Below are 17063 nucleotides of genomic sequence, written 5' to 3'. Positions count from 1 at the left end.
AATATAAAATTCTGAGGCCCATTTTAGCTCTAAGCTTGACCATGTTATAACTTCTTAACTGAATCCTTCTTATCCATATATTTTTTCTGTATCTTTCCATCTATCTATAAGTAGCTTTTCCCATGATCCAACTTCTTTATATTTCCTGTTAACTGACAAAGCATTTTACAACAAGTAAAAATTGTTTTGACAGGCATTTTAAATGTCAAGACATTATAGCATACTTTAGATTTATACAGCAATTGTGATCACCTCTGACAAATGAACATGTGTGTTCAGCCTTTTTGGTACCCCTTTTTGTTTTGCCTAAGTAGATCAAATTCTAAGTTGATCTTTTCTAGCAGCAGGGTCGGTGTCTAGTGATCATTTTTAAAATGGCTTAGATGCTACCTTTCTTTTCTGAGAACTCAGTGTGATATAATCCTTATAAGATACTGACCGCTAATTTTACGGATTATCCTACTGGGACAGTGGAACCTAAGTAGTTTGAAGATGAGATCGAATTGTTTTGATTCAGAAGCAATGGGTTCACTAGTGAAAGGAAACATCCCATGATCGTAAGTGGTAAATGTTTGTATTTGTTGAATAACTTTCTGAGAAAAGGAAATAAAGTAGATTAGCCTTGGTAAGAGGTGGCTTAAGAGTGGTTTTATAATCTAATTTTTATTTGAAAAATTTGTGAACCTTGTTTAAGGTAAATATTAATAAATATTAATAAAGGAAGTGAGAAGAAAAATATTTGATCGTTTTTTGGATAACATTTACCTAATTAAGAAGTTAACTACTTTTCTGAGGCATCTTTTTTATCCCTCTCCATTTTCCTCCTTCCAAAAGAAGTTGTTCTTGATTTTAAAAGTTTGATTAATTAAAAAGATTGAAATTTAAATATAATATACGTTGAATTAAGATTTGTTCAGGGCTTTCTTAATTCAGTTCTCAAGTATGAATTTCTCAGGTATGAATTTTTTAGGTAGAAAATTCTCAAGTATGAATTTCTTTTCTAGCAATTGCAGAGCCTGTTTTTGCTGTGGTCAAAGCTGACTGATAGACTGTGGTTTAAGTCAACTTATTCAAAAATGTCTTCAACCCTGCTGGTCAAGACAAGAAATCTTTATGGGGTAGTTGGAGCTGAAAGCAGGTTAGGCACCTATTAAAACATCACAGAACAGGTTAGATTGTGGTTTGGAGAACTGGATATTCCCCAATGTTTTAACTGAGTTTATGTGCCTAAGTCTTCAAAGTGGGGTTTATAGTATCAAGTGAGGCTGTTTGGTTCTTCTGAAAACACACTTTCATTTTCTGAAACATGGCTAGACTTTATGCCAGGTACATGCTATTTTTGAAAAGCTCTTTTTTTAAGAGGGTAACTTTATCAAAACAATCTGTTTTACCAAATATGTTAGCCCTGTAAAATTGACATTTTCAAAGTTTGAAGAAAACAAATTTGGGAAAGTTAATAATTCACCTTTCTGTCTTCAAGGATTCAAATTGACTGTTTTTTTCTCCTTTTTTTTGGCTTTTAACTTACTGTAATTATGCCCCAGTAGTTTGGGTGTAGTGGCTCATGCCTATAATCCCAGCACTTTGAGGGGCTGGGGTGGGAGGATTGTTTGAGTCCAGGAGTTTGAGACCAGCCTGGGCCTCGTAGCAATACCCTGTCTTAATAAACAAAACAAAACAAACAAAAACAATAATTTTAAGTGCAATTTGGTGTACCTCTTGGCCATCAATTTTGTTAAAAACTCTGATTTTCCCAAAGTATTGGGAGAATATATACTGATAAGTAATGTATGCTATATATCTTCAATTAGAAGTGAAGAACTAAAAAGCCTTTTTAACATTTAGTTATATTTTTTAATAGCTAGCGATTTTATCTTTTTTATCACTTACTATTTTTGTTAGATGTTTTCCTAAAATGTTATCTTATTCTATCTTAACAAAATTTTCTGAGTTACATGTTGAGAGGTTTCACATCTAGTAACTGAGTCAACACAAAAGCTTTTAATTGCTTAGAGACCTTCAGAGATATCTACCTAGATATGTTATTTCCTCAGATTTCCAAAATCTAATAATTCAGGGAAAAAACTTGGTTCAGAATTCTGAAATGCTGACGTGAAGTGGTATTTGGGTGGGCTGTCCAGTCCCTCTTCCCTTTTTTTCTGTCTGTTTCTGCTTTTTTTCCTTAGGTCTGCACCTGTTCAGCATTTGGCAGGATGGCAAGCGGAGGAGCAGCAGGGTGAAACTGACACAGTTCTGGTGAGTTTCACTTTGCTGCTCCTCCTGATTCTCAGGGAAAGAATTTTGTTACTCCTATTGGAAAGCATCCATCTCCAAATGAATCCTTAAGATAAGATGTGAATATTATTCCTTTAGGGTTGACTCAACTATTTGTATGTGTTCTAATTACTCCAGTCTGCAGCGGCTCTTTGTGTTGGAGTTGGGAGTTTTGCTGATCCAGATGACCTGCCGGGGCTGGCACACTTTTTGGAGCACAGTAAGAATTTGTAAAATATCATTCCCTAGTGTGTGGTTTTTTTTCCACCTCTGAACTTATATGAATTGATATCAGAGATTCGTAATTGATTTGGTAGAAGTAGGATATATTTAGCAAGAGAAAAGGCTAAGAAAAAATCCTTGATTTATGAATATCATGGGGAAAACTTAATCTGAGTGTACTTATATTGAAAATTAGAATAAAACCACATAGAAAACTTTTAAACTGTAGATGTCACTATTGTTGAGCTGTGTTAAGGCCAACAGATCAGGAGATGATTGCCATTTTCTAGGAAATGGCCAGTCCTGGGGAGGGCAGTCCCTTCCAGGGTTAGCAAGGCCCCCAGCCAAAGCATCAGAACTACGGGAATTCCCTGGGTGAGGTGGCTCACACCTGTAATCCCAGCACTTTGGGAGGCTGAGGTGGGTGGATCACTTGAAGTCAGGAGTTCGAGACCAGCCTGGCCAACATGGTGAAACCCCGTCTCTACTAAAAATACAAAAATTAGTCGGGCGTGGTGCCATGCGCCTGTAATCCCAGCTACTCGGGAGTCTGAGGCAAGAGAATTGCTTAAACCTGGGAGGTGGAGGTTGCAGTGAGCTGAGGTTGTGCCATTGTACTCCAGCTTGGGTGATAGAGCGAGACTCCGTCTCAATAAAAAAAAAAAAAAACTAGAAATTCAAAAGGCATGATTAATATAAAAACAAAACAATAGAAACTTTTCATTTAATTTGGAATGTGCCTAAATAAAACCTATGTGGGGCCAGGCATGGTGACTCACTCCTGTAATCCCAGCACTTTGGGAAGCCAAGGCAGGTGGATCACCTGAGGTCAGGAGTTTGAGACCAACCTGGCCAACATGGTGAAACCCCATCTCTACAAAAACGCAAACGTTAGCTGGGCATGATGGCGCACACCTATAATTCCAGCCACTCTGGAGGCTGAGGCAGGAGAATCACTTGAACCCAAGAGGCGGAGGTTGTAGTGAGCCGAGATCGCGCCATTGCACTCCAGCCTGGGTGACGGAGTGAGACTCCAGCTCAAAAACAAACAAAAAAGCCCTATGTGGATGTTATATAGTTACAAATATTTATTTTTATTTTACAAATATTTATTTTAAATTACTCATTTTTTAATGGTCTGGTTTTCTAAAGTATTTGAGGGTATACTTCTTACTTTGTGAATTTTTATAGTAGCAATTAATCTGCATATGTTTGTGCTTAAATTTTAATCTCCTTAAATTTAATTAAAGAGATTAAGTTGTAAAAGCAGTAGCAGTTAATCTGCATACATGTTTGTGGATTTGTTTGAATTTTAATCTAATTAATAAAAGATGCATTTAACCTATTTAGATTTAAATCTCTTTTAGATCTCTTTATAAATTTTATGTTTGTCTTATCTTTCTTTAAAGATGAAATATTTTTTTTTAGTATAAAAGTAACACGAGCATTATAGAAAGTTACAAAAACAAATGTAATTAAGAAAGTATTATTTAGTATCGGGTGTAGGGGCTCACACCTGTAATCCCAGCACTTTGGGAGGCCGAGGTGGGCGGGTCACTTGAGGTCAGGAGTTGGAGACCAGCCTGGCCAACCTGGTGAAACCCCATGTCTACTAAAAATACAAAAATTAGCCAGGCATGGTGGTACATGCCTGTAATCCCAGCTACTTGGGAGGCTGAGGCACAAGAATCACTTGAACCCAGGAGGCAGAGGTTGCAGTGAGCCAAGATTGCATCACTGTGCTCCATCCTGGGCAACAGAGTGAGACTCTGTCTCAAAGAAAAAAAAAAAAAATTCAGACATAACCATTTGATGTGTTGATCTATTTTCTTTCAGTTTTCTTTGCATATAAGAAAGTTCATACATGATAAAAATATTGTCTATATCTTTGTGTTGTGTGACTTTGTGTTCTTTCCATTTAGTGGTATTCATGGGTAGTTTGAAATATCCAGATGAGAATGGGTTTGATGCCTTCCTGAAGAAGCACGGGGGTAGTGATAATGCCTCAACTGATTGTGAACGCACAGTCTTTCAGTTTGATGTCCAGAGGAAGTACTTCAAGGAAGCCCTTGACAGGTAACTAACTCTAAATATATTTTAATTTTAATGATCTAATGACACTTTGCAAATGTAAATAGAGTATTCTTGTACTGTAGAATTGTCACAATACTTTACTTGGACCAGGCATGGTGACTCATGCCTGTAACTCAAGTACTTTGGGAGGCTGAGGTAGAAGGATCGCTTAAAGCCAGGAGTTTGAGACCAGCCTGGGCAAAATAGTGAGAACTTGTCTTTACAAAAATAAGTAAAAAAAAATTAACCAAGCATCATGATGAGTGCCTGTAGTCCTTGCTACTCAGGAGGCTGAGGTGGAAGGATTGCTTGGGTCCAGGAATTCAAGGCTGTAGTGAGCTACATTCACACCACTGCACTCCAGTCTGGGTGACAAAGCTTTATTTGGAGAAAAAAGCTGTTAAACTATTAAATACACTTTGACTCTTATTCTATTATACATAGTCTTTGTATTAAAGATTAAAATAAAACTCAACACCTTTTGGGTTTTGTTAATTTTATGAATAATGTATTCTCTATTGACTCATTATTATATATATATATATTTTTTTTAAAGAGATATGGTCTTGCTGTGCTGCCTAGGCTGGAGTGCAATGATACGACTGGCCATCAATTGCATGAATGCATGGCTCAGTGCAACCTCAGTCTCCTGGGCTGAATGTGCCACCACCCCCAGTTAATTTTCAAATTTTTTGTAGAATTGGGGGTCTCACTGTATTGCCCAGGCTGGTTTCAAACTCCTGGCCTCAAGTAATCCTCCTGCCTCAGCCTCTCAAAGTGCTGGGATTACAGGTGTGAGCCACTTTGCCCAGCCATTTAAAAAACAGAATTTAGTAGAAAATATGGAGAAACAGAGAAGCAAAAAAAGGATAAGATTGCCTCTAATTTTACAATCTAGAGATAACCACCATTGATGTCTTGGTATAGACCCATCTATATTTTTTAACGTATACTGATCATATTGTTCATACCCTTTTATAATTAATTTTTTGTTTGTTTGTTTGTTTGTTTTTGAGACGGAGTCTTGCTCTGTCACCAGGCATGAGTGCAGTGGCGCGATCTTGGCTCACTGAAACCTACGCCTCCCAGGTTCAAGCAATTCTTTTGCCTCAGCCTCCCGAGTAGTTGGGACTACAGGCATGCACCACCACGCCCAGCTAATTTTTATATTTTTAGTAGAGACGGGGTTTCACCATGTTGGCCAGGATGGTCTAGATCTCTTGACCTCGTGATCCGCCCACCTCGGCCTCCCAAAGTGCTGGGATTACAGGCGTGAGCCACCATGCCCGGCCTATAATTAATTTTAAACAAGATATATCATTTTAACTTACATAGTTTATAAAACATGATTTTTAGTGATTATATGTTATTTACATTGTACAGAAGTACCATAAGATGTTTAACCAGTTACATGTGATTGGACAGTTGAGTTGTTTCCAGTTTTCTAATACTGTAATGGTGTGATGACTATCCTGATCTCTGTGAATATCCTTAATTATTTCTATTAAGTTCTAAGAAGTGAAATTGCTGAATATATTTGCAAATATATTTTTAAGACTTGTTTTTTTTCTTTAAGCTTTCGAAATTCATTGCAAAATTGTTTTCTAGAAAGTTTGTCAGTACAATAGTAGAAGTTTGAGATTCTATGGTTGCAAACCAAAGTCTACACTGGAAAAAAGTAGAAAAGTAGAAACAAATTATACCTAATTCTAGATATATGCAAGATTGAAATGTTAAAAAAAAAAAAAAAAGAAACTTCGCATTTGTCTAGTATAATGTAAGTTCCTTCAGAGTAGGAATTTTTGGCTATTTTTTGTTGATACATCTGCAAATCAAGAATTTGGTAGATACTCAGATTTGTTAAATAAATTAATGCAGTTCCTTTATAGCAAAAATTACCATAAAATCATACGATAAATGACCAAAAAAAATTTTAAAACATGGCAGAGATCTAATATTTAAAAAAAAATTAGCCTGGTGCGGTGGCTCATGCCTGTAATCCCAGCACTTTTGGGGGCGGAGGCGAGGGGATAACTTGAGGTCAGGAGTTCGAGACCATCCTGGCCAACACGGTGAAACTCTGTCTCTACTAAAAATACAAAAATTAGCTGGGCTTGGTCGCATGTGCATGTAATCCCAGCTACTTAGGAGACTGAGACAGGAGAATCGCTTGAACCCAGGAGGTGGAGGTTGCAATGAGCTGCGATCGTGCCGTAACGCTCCAGCCTGAGTGACAGAGTGGGACTCTGCTCAAAAACAAAATAAAAAAGGTAAAAAGAAATTATCTCTTTTCTTAAGAGATTAATTTGATCTGGAAAAATCTTTTGGACATATTTCTGTAAATTGGAAGCATATGCCACTATTTTTTTTTTTTTTTTTGGAAGACAGAGTCTCACTCCATTGCCTAGACTAGAGTGCAGTGGTGTGATCTTGGCTGACTGCAGCCTGATGCCTATAGTTCAGCACTTTGGGAGGCCAAGGTGTGCGGATCACTTGAGCCCAGGAATTCGAGACCAGCCTGGCTAACATGTTGAAACCCCATCTCTACTAAAAATACAAAAATTAGCTGGGTGTGGTGGCGCAGGTGTGTAATCCCAGCTGCTTGGGAGGCTGAGGCACGAGAATTGCTTGAACCTGGGAAACAGAGGTTGCAGTGAGCTGAGATCACACCACTGTACTCCAGCCTGGGTGATGGACCAAGACCCTGTCTCAAAAAAAAAAAAAAAAAAAAAAAGAAAGATAAATTAGTGAAGGCAATGCAAATGGTGCCTGAGATGATCTTTCCTATAAATTTAGACAGGATCAGCAATACCTTCAGAGGAGACTTTAACTATATAACTCTGAAGAAAACTGCATCTTTGCTCTTGTTACAGAGTTTTCAGCTCTTAAGTTTTACAAAATCCAAACAGGTCTTTGTATGTGTGAAGAAATCTTAAGCAGAAGACAAGTTGAATTTTTACAACTTTATATTTAGCTATGTCCATATATAAAGAAGGAAAAATAACTGATTTTATTGGAAAAAAGGATAGGCAAATAGTATGTATGATATGAATACATTCTGGCCATCTCAGAGATTATGAAATTTGATATAAAATGTAATTAAGAAGTTTATTTTGTTTCCTTTTAAAGAGTTGTTCTGAATATATTTTGTACAAGGACTGCTTCAGCATCTAAGAATATCACTTTACACATTTATTTTTATTTAAAAAGAAAGACACCCAATTAATAAGAAGAAAGCCACTGCATTAATAGGATAAATTAATGAGAATATCGAATCATAAATTTTTGCCATAAGTAGAGCATTATAGGATGCAAATACTATAATAAATGCTATAATATTATACTTCTACAATGTATAAGGAATGAAAAGCCTTTATACATGTGTAATATGCTCTTATATAACATGGATTAAATACCTGTTTTTAGTAGGTTAGCAAAATCTGATTCCCTCACACAGGCCACATTGTTTATAAGTATCTTGGATCATTTAAATATTTAAACAGCTGAGGAAATGACTAAAATTTTACTCCAGTAAGTGAGCATGGAAGCCGTCTTTACCATGGCGGCATCTTCTCTTTTCAGTAAATTTGAACTTTATTTTATCAGTATTTCATGGTAAAAGTGACAAATACCAAAGCTTAGGATGTCCACTTCTAACAGGAGACCCTCCCCATTATAAGCTGGGAATACAGAATCTTCACCTTCAGCTTGTGGAAATGGATGAGGCATCCTGAGTAGTTATAGCCTAGATTCCAAGTGCCTAAGTATTATAGGGAACCCGAAGTCTTGATGGTGGCTTCATGGGCCAGAGCTGGTAGTGTTCCCAGGAGTCTGGGAGAAGCAAACATAAGCCCTCTCAAAAGGAAGATGCCTTCCTCCTAGGCCCTAAATTGTTACAAATATTTTTTCAAGTAAAATAACCAACATTTAGTCAAAAATAAGCAGGTACTCAGGAAAATAATACAACACAATTGAGAACAGATAACACAAACAGGTTCTTAGACATCTCAAGTATTGGCATAGTTACACACAATTTCTAAAATAATTATACTTTCTATTTTTTGAGAAATAAAGGCCAGACGCGGTGGCTCATTGCCTGTAATCTCAGTACTTTGGGAGGCCGAGGCGGGTGGATCACCCGAGGTCAGGAGTTTGAAACCAGCCTGGCTAATATGGTGAAACCCCATATCTACTAAAAATACAAAAATTAGCTGGGTCCGGTGGTGGGCGCCTGTAGCCCCAGCTACTCAGGAGGCTGTGAGGCAGGAGAATCACTTGAACCTGGGAGGCGGAGGTTGCAGTGAGCCAAGATAGTGCCACTGCACTCCAGCCTGGGTGACAGAGTGAGACTCCATCTCAAAAAAAAAAAAAAAAAAAAAAGAAATAAAGGACAAATTTGAATATAATTGCAAGGAAAAAGAAACTGTCAAATATGACCTAGGAGATTTGTAAAATGAAAAGATACATCTGGAACTGTACTATGATGAAAAATTGAAAATGTAATGGACAAGTTTAAGAGTAAATAGAGTTGAAGATAGAAGTAGTAAGCCAGAAGATAAACCAGAAGGAATTAACCCAAATATAGCATAAAGAACATATATAACCCAAATATAGCATATAGCACAAAATTAAAAATACAAAGAATATAAGGCATAGATGATAGAATGAAAATATCCCATATATTTTACTTGGAGTCCTAGAAGGAGGAGAGAGAAAATTGAAGTAGAGACAACATTTGAAGGGTTGATCACTGGAAAATTTTCAGAACTTGTTGTAAGACATCAAATCAGAGATTAAAGTCTAATAACTTCCAAAAGGATACATTAGAAGAAATATAGAAAATTTTTGCCAGATAAACGAGAAAATTTTCTTCAAAGGAAGATGAGTTACACTTACAGATGACTACTTAACCTCAGTGCTCTGAAGAAAAATAACTACCAACTAATAACTAGAATCACAAATTGTATACTAAATAAAAATATCTTTTAAGAATGTTAGTAGGCTGGGCATGGTGACTCATGCCTATAATCCCAGCACTTTGGAAGGCCAAGGCAGGTGGATTACTTGAGCCCAGGAGCTGGAGACCAGCCTGGGTAACATGGTGGGGGGGAAAAAATTAGCAGGGCATGATGGTGCATGCCTGTAGCCTTAGCTACTTGGGATGCTGAGGTGGGAGGATCACCTGAGCCTGGGGAGGTCAAGGCTCCAGTGAGCCATGATGTGCCACTACACACTCCAGTCTGGGTGACATAATTAAATAAAATTAGTTTCATTATTTAAGTCAACAGAAATTATCCAACCCATCATTAATCATACCAAGTATTGAAAAGAAAAAAAATGCCCCAGTATATCTAGCAGGTAGTTAAGTTAGAAGTTACCTATTGCAAGCAAAAGTTAAAAATTTATTAAGCCTGAGCAATGTAGGGAGACCCTGTCTCTACAAAAAATTTAAAGATTAAAAAAAAAAATAGTAGTGCGCATCTCTAGTCTCAGCTACTTCAGAGGTTGAGGCAGGAGGATTGCCTGAACCCGGCAGTTTGAGGCCACAGTGGGCAGTGATTGTGGCACTGCATTCTAGCCTAAGTGATAAAGTGAGACACTGTATCAAAAAAAAAAAAAGTTAACATTTTAGGAAATTAATTTTTTAAATTGTTTTATTTTGCTGGAAAAACACCAATTTTTGAATAATTTTTAACAATTTAATTGCATTGCTATTGTGTATTTATATAAGTGGAATTTGTGTGTGTAATTTGATACATCACAGTTTATATAATTAAAAATTAAAAAGCAGATAAAATTATAAGATTAACTTAAATACCAAGTCTTTAAAATTCTGATTTAACTTTTAACTGAAACGTTTTTAGTCATTTGTAACCTTGCATTGAACTAAAAAAGTAAGCTTTATGTACTCTCTCTATAAAAGCATAGATATACATAACATTACATAAATAGACTATCTGTGGTATTACAATTTTACAAAGGACTGAATAGGAGAAAATTTCTGAAAAGGCTCCTAAGGGTTGATAATGGAAATAAAAAGGGCTGATAAATATTGGTTTAGAAATAGATATATAGGTAATAAAACTATAAAGAAAAGGAGAGAAATTACTACTATACATTCACGATATTTCATGAGGTAAGGGTGTGAGCCAGGTGCTTCTAGAGTGTTGACTGTGGTCTGTTTCTTCACCTGGGTGGGCCACTCAGATGTCGTTTATATGTTCATGTTTTGTTAACTTTTCTGTATGATTGTTATTAAATATATTTCACAATGAAAAAGTTAAAGTAACGTGTAGATATTAGTTTAAAATATAGAAATGCAGATTATTTAGATTTCATATACTTAGGATTGTGAATTAAATCTCCAACTTAGTAAGTTTCTTAATTAAAATAATAGATGTTGATTGATGAAAGTGAACAAAAACAGAAATGCCAGTTTTGTTTTTTGTTCAGATGGGCCCAGTTCTTCATCCATCCACTAATGATCAGAGATGCAATTGACCGTGAAGTTGAAGCTGTTGATAGTGGTAAGAGGAGTACTTTATGTGTAACTACAGTTTTTTCCTTCATGAAACCAGTTACTTATTACATTTATCCTTCTTTATCTCTAGACCATTTTATCTTTATATTTTAAAGTACTAAATTGAAATATGTGTTGTGTTTATTCCTGAAGTCATTAAACGTCTAATTCAGTGTAGATTTGAAGTAAATGAAAGGGATGGTGGATTTTAGTTTTTTCATCCTTTGTTTTTCGAAGGTTTTACCATAGGGGCTAATCTTTTGAGATTCAAAGATTGAAGACTATAGAGGAAAACAATGTGCTTATATAGGGTGAGGCTTCATTATAGCTCTGTGCTATAAATATTCTTTAATTACACAGTACCAATAAATATCACCATTGTATATTATCCTTGCTTGATTTATTTAAGTATTAGAAACATTTAATACTAGACTTGAGGGGACTTCCAGTTCATATAGGTTAGGCTTGGCTTATAGTGACTGCAAGTCTCTGTATTTGTTCCACTTTTTGTAGTATTTTCCTCCTTGGTTTGATGCAGTGTCTAGTTCTAATAGTGATTTAAAGCATTTACTAGGCTGAGTAAACTAACAGATGGCTAGAGTGATCTATCTGGAAGTCAGCAGACCCCTGTTTAACTTACAGAAGTGTCTCTAGCTGTGGCATTCAGTTTATTTGTAAAAGAGGATGGAATGGTTAGGCTCCTTCTAGCTATAGTAGCTCCTTGGAAATCAAGGATTTATTTTCTTCATTTTTTCACTTGCCTAGCATAGTGTCTGTTTTACCTTAAACCCAGTTAAATACCTGTTGAATGGATGAGAAAGCAAAACAACTGAGGATAACTGTAAAAGCACTTTCTGTATTTTGAGACTCAAGAACTAGGTGCTTTCTAGTATGTTTTTCTTTATACAGTTTCTAGAGTGGGTTGACACCAGTGTTTAAACAAGCAGACCTTTAATTAGATTTTACAATTTTAAACCAGAATATATTTTATTATGCTTTGAAAAATTATGTTGAAAGAAATATATATATATATACAACACAGTATGGAGTTTTGGTTTATGCTGAACTAAAGTAAAAATTCTGTTGTGCTTTTGTTCATTTGTGTCTTCTTTTTTTTTTTTAATGATAGGAGACCTAGATTTCAATCTGATCCAACAGTTGTAACTGATGCAATAAATTACTTATTAATCAGTTTTGAAAGCTCAGTAATCAGGTGTTATTTTTTTCTAGTCTATTCAGATGGGACAATCTTTCTTCTGTCTTTCAGGTTTTACTTGTCTCATTCACATCTCTTTAGTTGTCTGCATGATTGGATGGCCAGGTCCATGTATAAGAAAATGAAGACTGTTGAGCCTTCAACAGCTCTGGCACATTCATCTTATAGGGTCACTTTCCTTTTCCTTTGTCTCCACCTGCATATGGAAGAGATTCTTTCTGTCCTGGCTTTTAAATTTGTTAACTAGTGGTAACTTCATCACTAGTTCATTGTTCCCTATACTCATATCAGTTTTTGGTCTAATCTTTCAATGGAGGATTTGTACACATACATTTATAAACGTTTATTTGCACAATGCAAGTAGATTTGTTCAGTCTTTTATAATTTCCTTGAATATATTTATTTTTATTTTATTTATTTTTTGAGACACAGTCTTGCTCTGTTGCCCAGGCTGGAGTGCAGTAGCGCAATCTCAGCTCACTGCAACCTCTAACTTCTGAGCTCGGGTGGTTCTTCTGCCTCAGCCTCCCAAGTAGCTGGGACTACAGGTGCCTGGCACCATGCACAGCTAGTTTTTTTGTATTTTTAGTAGAGACGGGGTTTCACTATGTTGGCCAGGCTGGTCTTGAACTCCTGACCTCAGGTGATCTGCATGCTTCAGCCTCCCAAAGTTAATTCTACTTTTAAAACCTACCGTGTGGATATGTTATATGAGCTTCTGTTATTAAATGTATTCAGGTAAGGCGCAGTGGCTCATGCCTGTAATCCCTCAAAAAAAAAAAGAAAAGAAAAAAATTTTTTTATTGCTAAGAGGAGATTATGGAGAAATTATTATTATTATTTTTGAGACCGAATCTTGCTCTGTTGCCCAGGCTGGCGTGCAGTGGCACTATCTTGGCTCACTGTAACCTCTACCTCCTGGGTTCAAGCAATTCTCCTGCCTCAGCCTCCCGAGTAGCTGGGACTATTGGTGTGTGCCACCATGCCCAGCTAATTTTTGTATTTTTAGTAGAGATGGGTTTCCCCATGTTGGCCAGGAGGGTCTCGATCTCTTGACCTCATGATCTGCCCACCTCAGCCTCCCAAAGTGCTGGGATTACAGGTGTGAGCCACTGTACCTGGCCTGGAGAAATTATTATTATTATTATTTTGAGACAGAGTCTCTCTCTATCACCTAGGCTGGAGTGCAGTGGCGTGATCTTGGCTCACTGCAAGCTCCACCTCCCGGGTTCATGCCATTCTTCTCCTTCAGCCTCCTGAGAAGCTGGGACTACAGGCGCCCGCCACCACGCCCTGCTATTTTTTTTGTATTTTTAGTAGAGACGGGGTTTCACCGTGTTAGCTAGGATGGTCTCGATCTCCTGACCTCGTAATCCACCCGCCTTGGCCTCCCAAGGTGCTGGGATTATAGGCGTAGGCCACTGCACCTGGCTGAGAAATTATTTTTAGTAATTGACTTTTTATTTTAATGATAGTTTATACTCATATAAACATATATAATTGCCTACATAGTGTGACTTACTGATTGAGATGAAAGGCATGTCCAATGCCTTTTTAAATCTTAATTATGTGTCAAAGTGCAGTCTCTAGTTTTATTTACTTATTTCTTTATTTTTAATGTTTGTTTCCTTTCCAAATGTGGTCTCTAAGTGTTCAGATATTTATACCCTATTTTTATCAGTTACGGGGGTCTTAAATCACTTTTCGTAGATATGTTTACATGTCTGCTATATTACCTGTTATTGCTGAAATGTGGTGGCTTGAAATAAAACATTTATTTTCTTACCGTTTTGGAGGAATGGAATCAGGTACGTTAGATCTTCCTCAAGGTTATTGAGCTTAGTGCCAGAACTGCAGTTCTAGCGATTTTTAGTCCATTTGGGCTGCCATAACAGAATCCCACACACCGGGTGGCTTATAAACAACAGAATTGTTTCTTACAGTTTTGGAGGCTGAAAAGTCCAAGATCAAAGAACTGACAGATTTGGTGTCTGGTGACAGCCTGCTCTCTGGTTCATAGACAACTGCCTTCACTTTTTGTCCTCATACAGCAGAAGGGGCAAGGGAGTACTCTGAGGTCTCTTTTACAAGGCACTAATCCATTCATGAGGGCTCTGCCCTCATTACCTAATCATTTCTCTTTGGCCCCTACCTCCAAATACCATCACATTGGGGGTTAAGTTTCAACGTAGAAATTTTGGGTGGCGGGGACACAAACATTCAGTCTTTAGTGGTAGCCAAGGTATTTCTGACTTCAAAGTGATTGTTCTTAGCCATCATACTTTATTACTATTTAAACAATATATATGACCAAGTTCCCAGACACAAGGTTTAATATTTTATTAGCATTTTCATCAGTAAAATCTTATACATAGCATCCTAGAGCTGAAACTTTCAGATCATTAACTACCTTGTGTTTCATTTGAAAAATAAGGGTAAAACTCTGGTAAGCTGAATTGATTTACCCAAAATTACAGGTCATATTAAGTCATAGAGCCAGGCCTGGATCATTGAGTTTCCCACTTCAGTCTTATAACATGTGATTCATGAAGTTAATTTTTGTTACTTCCTTGCTTTCTGTTCTGTAAGTTTGAATTTCCATATAATAAAGGAGATACTGAATTTTGTTTTACTACGTGTTTCTTTAAAATTGACAGAATATCAACTTGCCAGGCCTTCTGATGCAAACAGAAAGGAAATGTTGTTTGGAAGCCTTGCAAGACCTGGACATCCTATGGGAAAATTTTTTTGGGGTAAGATACTAACTACATCATCTTATTTCATATTTTCTAGTTAAGATTTAGAATAAGAAAAGTTGATAAGGAATTGAAAATTATAAAGCTGGAGCCCCTAGGTACCTTTTACCTTTTAGGATAGCTAATTAGCCTTTCAAACACGAAGTTGTTAAATATGCTAGTATTTGGTTCTTTAACAATGAATATAGCAAGAATAATACCTTACATTTTGTGAATGCTTTTGAAGTGCCAGATACTATGCTAGCACTACATGAATTATTTCATTTGATCATTATCACAATGTTCAGAGATAGGTACCATTATCATCTCCATTTAAAGATAAACAGGTTTAGGCCAGGCGTGCTGGTTCACACCTGTAATCCCAATGCTTTGGGAGGCTGAGGTGGGAGAATCACTTGAGCCCAGTTCAAAACCAGCGTTGGCAACATAGTGAGACCCCATCTCTATTTTAAATTTCAGTCAAGTTATCTAATTTGTTTAAATCACACAGCTAGTAAGTGGTGGATGTGAGATTTGAACATCTGTTTATCTGATTATAAAGTCTGTGCTGTACCTCAGCTTGACATTTCCATTTGTCAACAGAGGTAGCAATGGTTTCTGTAAGAGTTTTTTAACTGTGACTTAATTTTGTTCATCTGGTAAACCGTTTAACTGGTGTCTGTTTTTCATAATGGCATTTTCTTAGTGGTAGGATTTAGTTAAAGCCTCATATTAATCCTGTTGACTATAGAGTAAAACTTAGGATGAGATGATCTAAATTATTCTTTAAAGGGTGCTTTGTTTCCCTGTATATTTCTGTACAGTTATATACATTTTATAGGGCATTCTTGCTTCATGTGTTTTATTTTTAAGAATTAGCTGGGCATGGTGGCTCACGCCTGTAATCCCAGCACTTTGGGAGGTCAAGGCGGGTGGATCATGAGGTCAGGAGTTCGAGACCAGCCTGGCCAAGATGGTGAAACCCCATCTCTACTAAAAATACAAAAATTAGCCGGGTGTGGTGGTGCACACCTGTAGTCCCAGCTACTTGGGAGGCTGAGACAGGAGAATTGCTTGAACCTGGGAGGCGGAGGTTGCGGTGAGCTGAGATCATGCTATTGCACTCCAGCCTGGGCAACAAGAGCGAAACGCTGTCTTTAAAAAAAAAAAAAAAGAATTACACAAACCTATTATTAAAATAATTAGAAAGAACCTGGATTGAATACTGCTAGACTAATTATTAAGCAAGGAAGCTTAGGGAGTTATTGTCTGTTTTTTTAAGGTTTTCCCAACCAGAGATTAATTCCTTGGATATTAAAATATACTTCAGAATTGTTTCTTATGCATTTTTGTCTCATTAATGTTAATACATTATTGCACACTGGTTCAATATTCTTGAGTCACTTGGGTTATTTCATTAATCATGTATGGTAGCTAAGTATGCATTGATGATGTAGAAGACTTTTAACAAAGTGAACTTAGTTATATCTATGATTTTTTTCATTCTTTTATAGGAAATGCTGAGACGCTCAAGCATGAACCAAAAAAGAATAATATTGATACACATGCTAGATTGAGAGAATTCTGGATGCATTACTACTCTGCTCATTACATGACTTTAGTGGTTCAATCCAAAGGTAACTATTTATTATGGCTCTTAGAGTTACCCTGAAGTAGTGCTTTCTTAGGATTTGTTTGCCTGTATCGGTGTTGCAGTGTACTGTTGTACTATTAATTACTTTAGTGCTTGACCTTAATACAAGGTAAAGGAAATCAGAACTTAGAGATGTCACATAACTAGTGGCAAAGCTTAGGGAAACACAAGATGATGAGATTCTCAGGCAAATCTCTTACAGAAATAGGTCTTATTTGTAAGATAAGATATGTAGGCTGGTCTATGAATGTATTAATATTCTAATAGGTCATGAATTGATCTTTTAAGCCACCTTCAGCTGCAATTGTGTCTGTGGTTTTACATTTACTCTATAGTAATTACAAACTCTTACAGGGCAAAGTGTTGGTT

The 17063-nt window shown here is 36.6% G+C and overlaps 1 protein-coding gene across 4 annotated transcripts in view; it reads left to right on the top strand.

Annotated features, from left to right (window-relative positions):
• Window positions 1-17063, top strand: part of NRDC (nardilysin convertase) — a 93637-nt gene that overhangs the window by 42127 nt on the left and 34447 nt on the right. For 2 of the 4 annotated variants that reach the window (XM_010370416.1, XM_030942860.1), the window contains exons 3-9: window positions 1005-1138; window positions 2187-2256; window positions 2413-2494; window positions 4419-4572; window positions 11023-11096; window positions 14963-15058; window positions 16555-16677. In XM_010370416.1, coding sequence (XP_010368718.1) covers window positions 1005-1138; window positions 2187-2256; window positions 2413-2494; window positions 4419-4572; window positions 11023-11096; window positions 14963-15058; window positions 16555-16677 — 733 coding nt within the window. The remainder of the gene's footprint in view (window positions 1-1004; window positions 1139-2186; window positions 2257-2412; window positions 2495-4418; window positions 4573-11022; window positions 11097-14962; window positions 15059-16554; window positions 16678-17063) is intronic. The other 2 variants (XM_010370417.1, XM_030942861.1) reach the window with 1 other exon arrangement.

Source organism: Rhinopithecus roxellana, chromosome 12, assembly GCF_007565055.1.
Source record: "Rhinopithecus roxellana isolate Shanxi Qingling chromosome 12, ASM756505v1, whole genome shotgun sequence".
Classification (NCBI taxonomy): domain Eukaryota; kingdom Metazoa; phylum Chordata; class Mammalia; order Primates; family Cercopithecidae; genus Rhinopithecus; species Rhinopithecus roxellana.
Note: the sequence above shows the minus strand (reverse complement) of the source record. Positions and strands in the feature narration are given on the sequence as shown.